The following is a 12,312-nucleotide window of genomic DNA, read 5'->3' on the forward strand; positions in this document are numbered from 1 at the left end:
GGCTTTTCTCTAGTTATGGAAATGGAGGCTACTCTCTAGTTGCAGTGCACAAACTTCTCACTGCAGCAGCTTCTCTTATTTCCTAGCACAGGCTTTAGGCTATGCAGTCGTCATGGCATGTGGGCTCAGGATTTGCACCGCCTGGATTCTAGAGCTCAGGCTCAATAGTTGTGGTGCACAGGCTTAACTGATCTACGGCATGTGGCATCTTCCCAAATCAAACCCTCATCTCCTGCACTGGTAGGCAGATTCTTCACCACTGAGCTACCAGGGAAGCCTGCAAAGTCAATCTTGATGTCTCACATTCCCCCAGAGAATTGCCCAGTTGTCATATGTCTGGGCCCCCAACTGTCTAGGAACTAAAAGAATTCTTCATTGCACTGAAGATCAGAGTTCAAAAAAATGATGGCCATTGTTGGCTGGAGCACAACAGTTTCATTGCATCTATTTACATCCTGTTCCCCATCCCCTCACACCCTTAGTAAGACTCTCAAACCAGACTGAGTGTTAAGAGACCCCCATATCCGAGCTATGCCTATTCATCTTTTAAATGACACCTTCTTTCCTAGAACTGCCTGAAAACCTGAGGAATTTCCTCTGCAAAACTGAACAAGGTTGGACCATCCTCCTTTCGCTCCTCCATAAGGGGGGATTCTCTGGATTTCTGATCTTGACTAGATTCAGTGCAAGTACAGAAACTCCACTGAGGGTTTCTTTAATACTTGGACATGTCTCCTAAAGTATATGCTATCAACTATGCTCAAAGCCAACTAAATAGAAAAACAGAGTGAAACTTTCTTATGTGAATTTCCCCTCAAACATTATTAACAAAAATAGTGAGCCATAAGTAGATATTTATTAGATTTGTACAGATCCATCCATACTTGACTCTGGTTCTGATCTCTCTGGCCCTTCAATCTGGCTTCTTGGAAAAATCTTTTGCTCAATCAAATTGAAAATATTTTGGTTTACTAAAGATATTCTTAGAAATAAGAACTGATGCACATCAATGACTTTTTAAAAGTATTTAAAATTCAATCCTGTTTCAGAGAAAATGTAAAGTATTATCATTGTAGTATTAAGAGCTAGCAGGAGTAGATACAGGGCCACATTTTTCTGTATTTGGAAGGCTGAAGTATTCCTGTGATAACTGCAAAAAGCTAAATGAATTGAAGTGTCCCAGTTGAATGGCTGATGTTATATTAGTTCTGAAAATTAGGCGTTTATAGATTTTTGCCTAAAGCTCTTTTGTAACATAATAAATGCAAATGTTTGGCCATCTTAGATTGAATCCTAATTTGTCCATTCCTCTTCCCCCAGAGAAAAAGGAAATTATTAACCAGAGCTTAATATTGGGTATGAGATAGCTGTTTCTTTTATCTGGCTTTCTTATCTGTGATTCTTAAATGGTGATGAAAAGTATTGCCCTTTCACTGAATGGACCTTAAAATTTGACTAGATCCCAGAAAGTTAGTAGGCTTCCCTAGTGGCTCAGTGGTAAAGAATCCACTGGGTTTGATCCCTGGGTCAAGAAGATCCCCTGGAGAAGGAAATGGCGACCCTCTCCAGGTAAGAGCCTGGGAAACCCCTGGACAGAGGAGCCTGACAAGCTATAGTCCATGGGGTTGCAAAAGAGTCAGACACGACTTAGCAACTAAACCAACAATAACAAAAACAGCAAGTTAGTGAAACGGTTCCCTTCATCTCCTTCAAACCAATATTCATCCAAGATTTTAGCCTTAGTTGAGAAGTAAACATTTTCCATACCTTGGTTTCCTTTAAGATCTCACAAATTACAGTGCTCCCAAAGAAATTTTCAGTAAAAATTCTCAGCTGTAACAATGAAGATTTCTGAAAAAATTATGGTGACTCATCATGACCCTCTTCCTGCCTGTAAGGAACTGCATTGGCAGCTCCCCATTCATTAATTCATGGATAGCAACATCTCCATGTAAAAATGAGAGGATTTCATCAGAGCTCAGCACAAAGCTTATTTGTGGCCAAGCTGAGTTTAAGAAATAAATATTTTAATGAAACTATAAACTGACTTTTTAAAGCCATTAAATACCAGGCTCTCCTTTTTTCTGGACCTCCTCCATCTGTAACTGACATATTTAGACTATTGGCCTTACTATATGGGCTTCCCAGTGGTGGTGCTAGTGGTAAAGAACCCTCCTGCCAGTGCAGGAGAGGCAAGAGACATTTGATCCCTGGGTTGGGAAGATCTCCTGAAGGAGGGCATGGCAACTTGCTCCAGTATTCTTGCATGGAAAATTCAATGGACAGAGGAGCCTAGCGGGCTACAGTCCATGGAGCTGCAAAAAGTTGGACATGACCGAGCACACACCCTACCATCCTTACTTTATAGATGGGTGAAAGTTCAGATGTCTCCTTGAATTCTTGGGAAATTGCTGATTGCTAAATACTATAAGGTTATTTTTTACAAGTGTATTTACAAAAGAGTCCTGTGTGGATAGACACAGCTTCTGTCTGCTCACTAGTATGTCTGTGGTGCCCAGCATAGGCACTCAGTGTTGTTAAATGAATAGATGAACCAGGATGTTGACATGACACTTTACGGACGGTCTGCTACGAGAAAGACTAAGTTATTTGAGGTCACTGATGCAATAAAATTGGACTTGGAGTTGGGTAGGAAGGGAGAGGACCTGAGTTCAAATACAAACAAGACCACTGACTGATTTACTCGTGCTATCAACTGAAGAAAATTTTCAGGGCACAGCTTTCCCTATTAGAAGCTGAAAGGGTTGTGCTAAATGTGCTGAGTGATCTCTGGTTTCCTGGGCTCACATGTTCCTTGTTTGGGGCAAGCTCTTCTATTTCCAGCTGGGCAAAGTTCTATGTGGTCTGATGCTCTGTGGCTTCCCTCACAGCCAATCTTGGGAAACCTTTTCTCCTTGTCTCCTCTCTCAGCAACATACACTACCAATGCTATTACCTCTAGGACTGTGTAAGGAAATTTACCGGAAAATAACCTGGAGTTTGTCATATTTATGGAATTAATTACAAGCACCAAAAAATTACCTACACTTCGGCATTTTCTGGCTGAAGACCCAGTTTGTACTTAAAATATTTTTATTTCTGGATGCCTCTGTACAGTCATTTAAGCTGACCTCGTCTTAGTCTGGTTCTCCTTCCCCTCCTTCCTCCCCACTCCCATTCTCTTCTTCCTTCCCATGCCTTTCCTTTCCCTTCCGATTCCCTCATTGTCTCTGTCTCTTTCACTCTATCTGTATAGTTTGTATTAGTTGTCTCAGTTCAGTTCAGTTCAGTCACTCAGTCGTGTCCGACTCTTTGCGACCCCATGAATCGCAGCACGCCAGGCCTCCCTGTCCATCACCATCTCCCAGAGTTCACTCAGACTCACGTCCATCGAGTCAGTGATGCCATCCAGCCATCTCATCCTCTGTCATCCCCTTCTCCTCCTGCCCCCAATCCCTCCCAGCATCAGAGTCTTTTCCAATGAGTCAATTCTTCACATGAGGTGGCCAAAGTACTGGAATTTCAGCTTTAGCATCGTTTCTTCCAAAGAAATCCCAGGGCTGATCTTCAGAATGGATTGGTTGGATCTCCTTGCAGTCCAAGGGACTCTCAAGAGTCTTCTCCAACACCACAGTTCAAAAGCATCAACAGTCCAACTCTCACATCCATACATGACCACAGGAAAAACCATAGCCTTGACTAGATGGAACTTTGTTGGCAAAGTAATGTCTCTGCTTTTGAATATGCTATCTAGGTTGGTCATAACTTTTCTTCCAAGGAGTAAGCGTCTTTTAATTTCATGGCTGCAATCACCATCTGCAGTGATTTCTATTCCCACTTAATTCCTAAAATCCAATTCCCCTAAATCTCTAATGATATTTAGGGGCCCAGCAGTTCCTCCTGGAGAAGCTGCATGTCTGTGGGGGTAATTTGGGCACTTCTTTGGGTGTATTTACCTCCTGGGTTCCCAGCTCTTGTAGGGTTGTCTCACTTCTCTGCCAACCATGTTTGTTTGTTTTTTTTTTCACATTCTCTCCTTTCCTGCCCACCCCTCCTGTCTTGTGCCCCTTCCACTCCTGGATTGTGCAGGTGAGCCTGATCCCACAGTCTTCGCACCCACGTCTAGTCTGAAACTTTCTAAATAGTCATTTCAACACAGAGGCTGTGCACAGAATCCTAAGTCCTCATCATTTGGAAAGTTAAAGTGACAGATGATTTGATAAATTGAGACAGAGAGAGAAAAACAGATTGGGGATGAAGGTGAAAAGAACTTAGAGGGGCTCTTCCTTCATCCTTATAAAGTAACTTTCTTTATATCATCCAGACACTCAGCTTCCTTGAAAAGTATCTTCTTTTTATCATTCAGACTTAACTTCCTTCTCTTTATATTTTCCGAAGTTTTAAGAGTTTATCCCTTTTCTTTTGTGTTCTTAAAGAGTAAAGGGTGATGCAGTTTTCTTGAGTCACCAGAGGGTCTTTTATGCACTTGCCTACTCAAATATTTGGCTTGGTTACTTTCACAAGTACCAGTGCTTGTATTAAAGAACCATTTGGCATCAAGGCCCAAGTGCAGATGTCCTATCACATAAGATGGTGCCTCATTCAGAAAATTCAAGATAGAGGAAAATAAATTAACAACATCTTGGCTGCATGCTCCATTCACAACTGTTAATTTAACAGGGTTATGCTTCCATCTCTGAGCAGAGGGCTCCTGGCAGGGACAGCTGCTCCCGTGCCCCAGATTGTGCTGCGTGTGTCCCAGTAGGAGTCCTCAAGAGCAGCAGGAGAGCGGGAAGGGGGTAGTGCGTCAGAGCACTAAGCAGTGTGGCAGCATGGCACTGGGAGGAGGAAGCGGTGTGGGGGGGGGTGGGGGTGGCCCTTCACAGAGTTGTCGTGCACTCCTGCATTCTCTGTGTGAATACACATGCAGTTAATTGAAGAAAAAGGAACACTTGCCTTGAGTTTTACTGGAAATTTATCCATCCTGCTTTTACTCTCAGAGGCAGTTTATTTTCAAAACTACTTTTGTATTCCCATGAGCATGTTGATGGACCTAAGCAATACAGGCCCATATGCTTGTCTGAAGAATGTCAGGTCTACTTCATGATGAACAGGATCTGGGTCACTGGGACAGAGCTGGTATGACAGGTGGAAACCATGCCTTATGTTGGCCTGCTGTGATTTGCATCCTAAACTGGAGCAAAGGCCAAGGTCAGGCCAAGGTCGAGACTGGGGCCAAGCAGAGGACTGGGTACATGACAAGCATTCTCTAATTAATGGTCTTTTGCTGCGTTGTTCACTGCTGTATTTCCCTACTGCCTAAGAGAGTGTTCACAAAAGTTAACTAAACTTATCGTGGTGATTATTTTGCAATATATACAAATATTGAATCATTATGTTGTACCCCTGAAACTAATATAATGGTTATGTGGGAACTATAAGTAACCACATGGTAGGCAATGACGCTATAGTGAATTCTGAGTGCTCACTTGCCTAGGTGTTTCTTTTCACAGCTATACCTTTCATTCCTCTCCTCTGATTCAATTTCCATATGGAAAAAAGTTATTTGCAGCCTATGTTATGCTGTAACCTGATCAAGTGATAAAAAGTTCACATTCTAGACTCTTGCCTTCAGTACTAGGATGGCTCTATTTATGATAATATAAAACTAACGTTAAGCTTAAATTGCTTTGAGAGTAAGAAATTGTGATGTAGTGAATATATGCCACTGTTTCAAAAGTGGGAGCTGTGTTTTTTACTCTTTCTGTTTAAAAAGAACTCAAGATTAATGACCATTTTCTGAATTCAAACCTTGAAGGCCTGGTGTGTTCATTACTGATGCTGGACCACACACAGAGGGAAGTGGATGTTATTTTGTGACTAGCATTTTGAATTCTCAAATCCTGAACAAACCTCACAGAGCGCTGGAACTCATCTGCATTTTGCACAAGTCCTCATGGAATTTCCTGTTTAAACCCTTTGCCCCAAACCTACTGGTTTCCTGACCAAGCTTGAAATCTTGAGGAAACAAATAAACTTCCACAATACTTTTTTAAATCATAAAGTTTTTCACAGAGTCTCTCACAAAAACCTGAAAAACCAACATCTTTCAGAGCTCTTTGATGAAAACCTAGGGTGGGTGTGACTTGAATTTCCAAGGTACATCTACAAAAAGGCTGACGTAAGTTTGGCCAAGGAGAGACACTGAGTTGGGAAAAGAACAACAGACAAAATAATGCCAGTGATTCTGGAAGGCCAAAAAGACATTAATTTTTCTGTAAAATAATGTGTTCTCTCCTAAGTTCTTTCACCAGGGAAAGAAACAAGGCTTGGTTTGAATTTTCAGAGTACTGCTCTTTGCTTAACTCCAAGCATGGTGCCTAGCACAGAATAAGTCATTCAATAAATATGTGTTGAATGCTGTGATTTGAAGGAAAAGAACATTGCTCCATCTCTCCTTTTTTCCCCCCTTTTTCTCTATAAAGGTTGAAAAAAATGATGAGGACCAAAAGATTGAACAAGATGGCATCAAACCAGAAGATAAAGCTCATAAGGCCGCGACCAAAATTCAGGCTAGCTTCCGTGGACACATAACGAGGAAAAAGCTCAAAGGAGAGAAGAAGGGTGATGCCCCAGCCGCCGAGGCGGAGGCAAATGAGAAGGATGAAGCTGCCGTCGCCGAAGGCACGGAGAAGAAGGAGGGAGAAGGCTCCACTCCCGCGGAAGCCGGCCCCAAGCCCGAGGAGAAGACCGGCAAAGCCGGCGAAACTCCTTCCGAGGAGAAGAAGGGGGAGGGCGCCCCCGATGCTGCCACAGAGCAGGCAGCCCCCCAGGCTCCTGCCCCCTCAGAGGAGAAGGCCGGCTCTGCTGAGACAGAAAGTGCCACTAAAGCTTCCACTGACAACTCGCCGTCCTCCAAGGCCGAAGATGCGCCGGCCAAGGAGGAGCCTAAACAAGCCGACGTGCCTGCTGCTGTCACTGCTGCTGCCGCCACCACCCCTGCTGCAGAGGATGCTGCTGCCATGGCAACAGCCCAGCCTCCAACGGAGACTGCGGAGAGCAGCCAAGCCGAGGAGAAGATAGGTGAGCCACCTGCAGGGTCAGACGCCAAGAAGGGGGGCGGGGCGGGGGGCAGGACCGGGGGGTGGGGGGGAGAGGGCAGGCGGCCTATCCAGAAAGCCAGGCCACCTGTGCCATCAAGAGAGAGGGGAAAATTCTAGAAGGTGTTTTCAGGAAATCAAGAGAAGCTGCGCTGAATTCCCCAAGGTGACAGGAGCTAACTCTGCCCACTTACATTCCCAAGTATTTCCAAGCCTGAGCGAGAACTCAGGCAGGTCTGTGTGGCAGCCGGTACTAGACAGTTTGGCAATTGCCTTGTTAATTGAATTGGCATAAAAAGTAAAGCTAAGTAGTCCTGGTTGGGAGGGGGGAAAAAAACATTCTGTGTGTAGGATAGACTTCGTTTAATAAGTTATTACTGAGACTACACATATTTTATGGATGGGAATTAGCTAATGTGATTATCTGGCTCTAGGAAGTGCCTGGTATAAATACAACCAACTCCCTGTTGATTCAGATGATGTAGTTTGTGAATTGCCAGCAGCAAAAACATAATCTCAGACCACCTTTCCCTGTCCCACAATATGTTTCTGGGCATTCTCCCCACCATCAGTTGGTGAATAGTGTACATATGTGTATGTACGCTCAGAGAATCTTAATCATAACATTAATTGGGGTCAAACTAATTAGGAAAATAAGTCTGTTGATCTTGCCAAAAACAAAAGAAAACTCCCAAATATAGAACATGTTGTGAAGTCAAACATAAATTATCATTTTATTATTGAAGATATTACCTTCTACCATATGCATACATGGTTGAGGGTTGACTCTGCTTATTAAAAGGTACCAGGTTCTCTTTGGTTTGGAGCGCTAACTTGGAGTTTTTTCACTATAATTGCCCAAAGAGCCTGTGAAGTATTGGAATAGGGCTTTCCCAGTGCAAGATAAATTTAAGGGAACTTCACCCCTCAACATGACCTGGCCCTCACCCCAGCACATCCACAGCGGTGAAGGAGGTCAACAGTTTCCAAAGTCTTTCTCTGGCCTGGTATGACACATAAATATCTTTCAGCCCCGTATCTTAAAGATAAACTTCTGTGCCTGTTGAAAAAGTTGGGTTTACTCTTTTAAGATTTAGTGATTTAATGCATGTTGTGTCTCAGAACCCAGATTTGAACTGGACCATACTGTATCCTTGGGAAAGGACCTAGTCTACGAGGATGCTCTGGGAAATGTCTTGCCATCTGACCGTTAGATTGAGAAAGTAATTACTGGACATTTGCCATGAAATCCACTTCTCCACATTAGATACTACAGGATGGTGCAAGATTATTCTAGATATTTTCAGGTCTATGTCTTTCATCTTACTCCCTAAATTCTGTAAGAAGCCAGAGTGTATTAACCATTATTGTTATTAGCATTCTCTAACTTCAGATAAAGTGCACATCTCTTTCTACCAGTGACTCATTTTAAATCTTTATTCTAACTACATACCTGCCCCAGGGGCCACACCTTGAGGTCAAGAAGATGGGAATATTTCCCTGGAAAAGGTAAGACATGTGATAGTGATGGTTTTGGTTTTAATTTACTCAGCAAGACAAACCTTGTTAACTATTCCTCTTGAGGTGTAAGTTCTAGCCTTAGGCATGATGGCTGGAAGTCACATTGCTTATGATAGACTATCTATTAGGTAATTTTCGTACATCTTAGAAATTGATGATTTAAATATAGAAAATATTTGACACTGCTCAGATCATATTTTTAAACTGGGTTTTCTGAAGTTGTAAGTAAAGACAGAAGCATATAATGTGATGAGGTAAATGCTCATGATCTGGATTAATAGAAAGAATTGCTTGAATCAATGAAAAGTCTAAAAATAATATATTTTAAAGGAAGTTCAGTTTTATTATTTTTCAAGTTAGAATAATTCCAATAAATTAATAAAATATTTTAAGTAGTTACATGGTCAGTACATGTCACGTGATAAATGAAAACTGGACAGCATCAATTCATAACTGGACAATTCAATCCTTAATCCTTTGTTTACACATTCATATAGTCTTCCTACAGCCTTTCTTATGCCAGTCACTTATTTTGTTAAAAATGTATCTGGTCAGTGAAAGCAAGTAGAGATAATGCACTGTCCTAAATTTTACAATTTCTGCCTGAAATATGTCTCAGTCTGAGTTTCGTATGTACACTGAAAGGTAATTGATAAGTATAGGTGAAGTTCAATTTGAAGCTAGTCACAAACGGCACTTTAGTTTACATTGTTTCTGAGCTTAGGTAGGTATTGTCATCTTGGTTATATCTTCAAATGCTGCCCGTGGTTTCTTCCAGACTGATGTATCTATTAGCCTTGCCTGCTATAGGTGACAAGCACAGATTACCCTGATACAGCAAGTCTCATGGAGTTGTAGAAACTAGAAGTGACAAGGAGATCCATCACAGCACATCAAGCCCAGATTCCCATGGGCCCTGCACCACATTCTCCTCTGAATCTTATTAGATTTTATTCTAATCCAGGATAAAAGAACAATATTCCTAATTGATCTCTACTGTCTGGGAATAGATGGCTACCCTGGGGTGCTTTAGGATTCTGTGACTGCCTGAACGGGTGGAGAGAGCTATCTGAGAGGGTTGAGTGGGGTTGGGGGCAGAACAAGCCACAAGAGAGAGTCAAGATAAAAATTGCTGTCAGTGAAAGGGTCAAAATTTTGGATCAGTTTGATCACTGCTGTTGCTGCTGCTGCTAAGTTGCTTCAGTCGTGTCAGATTCCTTGCGACCCCGAAGACGGCAGCCCACGAGGCTTCCCCGTGGGATTCTCCAGGCAAGAACTCTGAAGTGGGTTGCCATTTCCTTCTCCAATGCAGGAAAGTGAAAAGTGAAATTGAAGTCGCTCAGTCGTGTCCGACTGTTAGCGACCCCATGGACTGCAGCCTACCAGGCTCCTCCGTCCATGGGATTTTCCAAGCAAGAGTACTGGAGTGGGGTGCCATTGCCTTCTCCGAGTTTGATCACTACTTTAATATAAACGGAAATTCTTTCTAAATTATAAATGTTTGGTTTATTTTACTACCTTTATATTAGTGAGTTTATAACAGATGGATCTCAATTGCAGTAGGACTTTTGGAGTTTTTTTAATCCTCCAACCATATCTTCCTATCTCTGCTTTGCCACTCTGCCTGCACATCCTCTGTGTATCTAAGGCAAAAAATTTTCTGTGCATTTCTGATGATGGTTCCTTTATAGCAGGAGGAGTGTTTATGTAATTTTTATGGCACTGTCCCCCTTCAAACATAAGGAGAAAACCTTCAAGCCTCCTTTAATGACAGTGTCTCTGGTGTTTCTTCGCTGGGTAGAATCACTGTGCTCAGTGATTCTCAGGGAAAGAATTGTCTGCTGTGTCTCGTCTTCTCCATGATAACCTGCTGACTTTCCCTGACAAAAGACGCCAACATTTCTTCTCTGACTATTCTAAGTGATGTCCTACTACTAAGGGAACACACCCAGGAAGCTAGAAATTGAGATGTTGACTGAGTAACCTCCACAGGGCACTTGACTGTGGGAAGTAGGATGTATTACTCTAGGTTAGGCTACATTTTCTGTATGTTGAATTTGGCTGCATTTTATTGTCATGGTCTCTTTACCTTTCTAATTGAGGTCATCAATAATGATCTAGGAAAGAGAGGAGTTCTATTTATCATCCCTCTGAATAGAAATTCAGTGTCTTCCTACCTCTCTTCTTCCTTTTTTCTGCCTCCTTCTTCCTTCCTTCCCTCCCTCTTTTCCTCTTTTTGTTCTTTCCTTTTTGCCTTTCATTTATATTAACTGTCTACCATGCCAAGCATTAGGGTCACAAAGATGAATTAGCTATGGTTGCTGATCTTAAGGAGTTCTCATTCAGTAATAGAATGGGATGAAATTCAAGCAGTAATGTTGAAAACAATCACAGTAATAATCTCAACTCATTTGAACTCTACAAAAATATGTGGAGTACCTTTTATGCCAGTGCACTGTGGGACAAAATATGGAGGAGATAGCACTTCATGCAGCTGGGCTACATGCTAAAAAGGTTTTTAGTAATATGTGTCTCTATAACCAAATTATTAGAAAAAGAACAGCTATGAATTTTATAGTTTCTGAAATGATAATTATGTGTAAAAAAAAAAAAATGAAATACCCAACCTGTTTCTAGAATTGGAGAAATTTTTTACATTCCCCAGAACAAAATGTTCTAAGGCCCAAGGTATCCATCCATAATAGTCTTAGCTCCCCAAAGGATAGACTCACTTCCACAGCACTGTGTTACATGTGAGATTTCCCAAGGATATTACACTTACTTGGCAGGGTGCCTCAGAAGCAGTTTTGATTTGATATGTGGTTTAAACCACTTCCTAAATTTACACACAACTCATAAAGAGTCAAAATTTGGGTTGTGAAAGTCCATAAATGCTGTCTATAAAACATGGACACCCTGTCAGCTACTCAGTGACACACTGCTTAAATACTGTTGATTATTAAGCTTTCATGGCACACTTTTATGTTGCTAGAGTAATCATTTTTATTGGCTTTTCTTGACAACAATCCAGTGGTATTTGATAATGTTTTTCTTTCTGCTTTTACATTCTGAAAATAGAAGCAGAGTAAATGGATATATTGCCCATAGACACAGTGACAAAATAAGGGTCAGATTGATGGACCTCTAATTCTAATCTTAGCCTTGCAGTTCTTTACCTCTCTTTTATGTATTATCTCAATTCCTGCTTTTTCTCATATCTTAGCAGCTGTGACAATTTCTGATTATCATCAAGAAGTCCCAACCAGGTCCTAGGACATTTCTGTGTCCTGCGCTCCCAGTAAGGTAATGCTGAGGAGAGAACGTTGGACTCAAATAAGAAGACCAGGGCTCTAGCCTCAATATCTTTACTAATCAGACGTGGGATACTAAGCAAGCCATTGCTTCTCGCTGGGCTTCAGTTGTTTCATCTTTTAGAGAAGGGCTAGGAGAGTTAGTTTCTTAAGGTTTTTTCAAGGTTTAAACAATTAAGTGTCAGACCCTGTGCTATGTGGGGATTATTCCATTTAATCATCAGAACCATTCTGTAGTATAAGTGTCGTCATTTCCCATTCCCCTTTTGCAGTTGTGAAAACTGAAGTTTAGACATACTGAGGCACCTGATCATCATCAACAGATTGCAAGGAGCTAAACCAAGAGCTGAACTCTGAGAGTCTGATTGCAGAGGTTATTT

The 12,312-nt window shown here is 41.7% G+C and overlaps 1 protein-coding gene across 1 annotated transcript in view; it reads left to right on the forward strand.

The window, feature by feature from the left end:
• Positions 1–12,312, forward strand: part of GAP43 (growth associated protein 43) — a 60,018-nt gene that overhangs the window by 14,408 nt on the left and 33,298 nt on the right. Inside the window, exons 2-3 of the mRNA XM_052645075.1 lie at positions 5,115–5,251; positions 6,486–7,083. Of these exons, the coding sequence (XP_052501035.1) occupies positions 5,115–5,251; positions 6,486–7,083 (735 nt within the window). The remainder of the gene's footprint in view (positions 1–5,114; positions 5,252–6,485; positions 7,084–12,312) is intronic.

This window comes from Budorcas taxicolor, chromosome 1 (genome assembly GCF_023091745.1).
Source record: "Budorcas taxicolor isolate Tak-1 chromosome 1, Takin1.1, whole genome shotgun sequence".
Lineage (NCBI taxonomy): Eukaryota > Metazoa > Chordata > Mammalia > Artiodactyla > Bovidae > Budorcas > Budorcas taxicolor.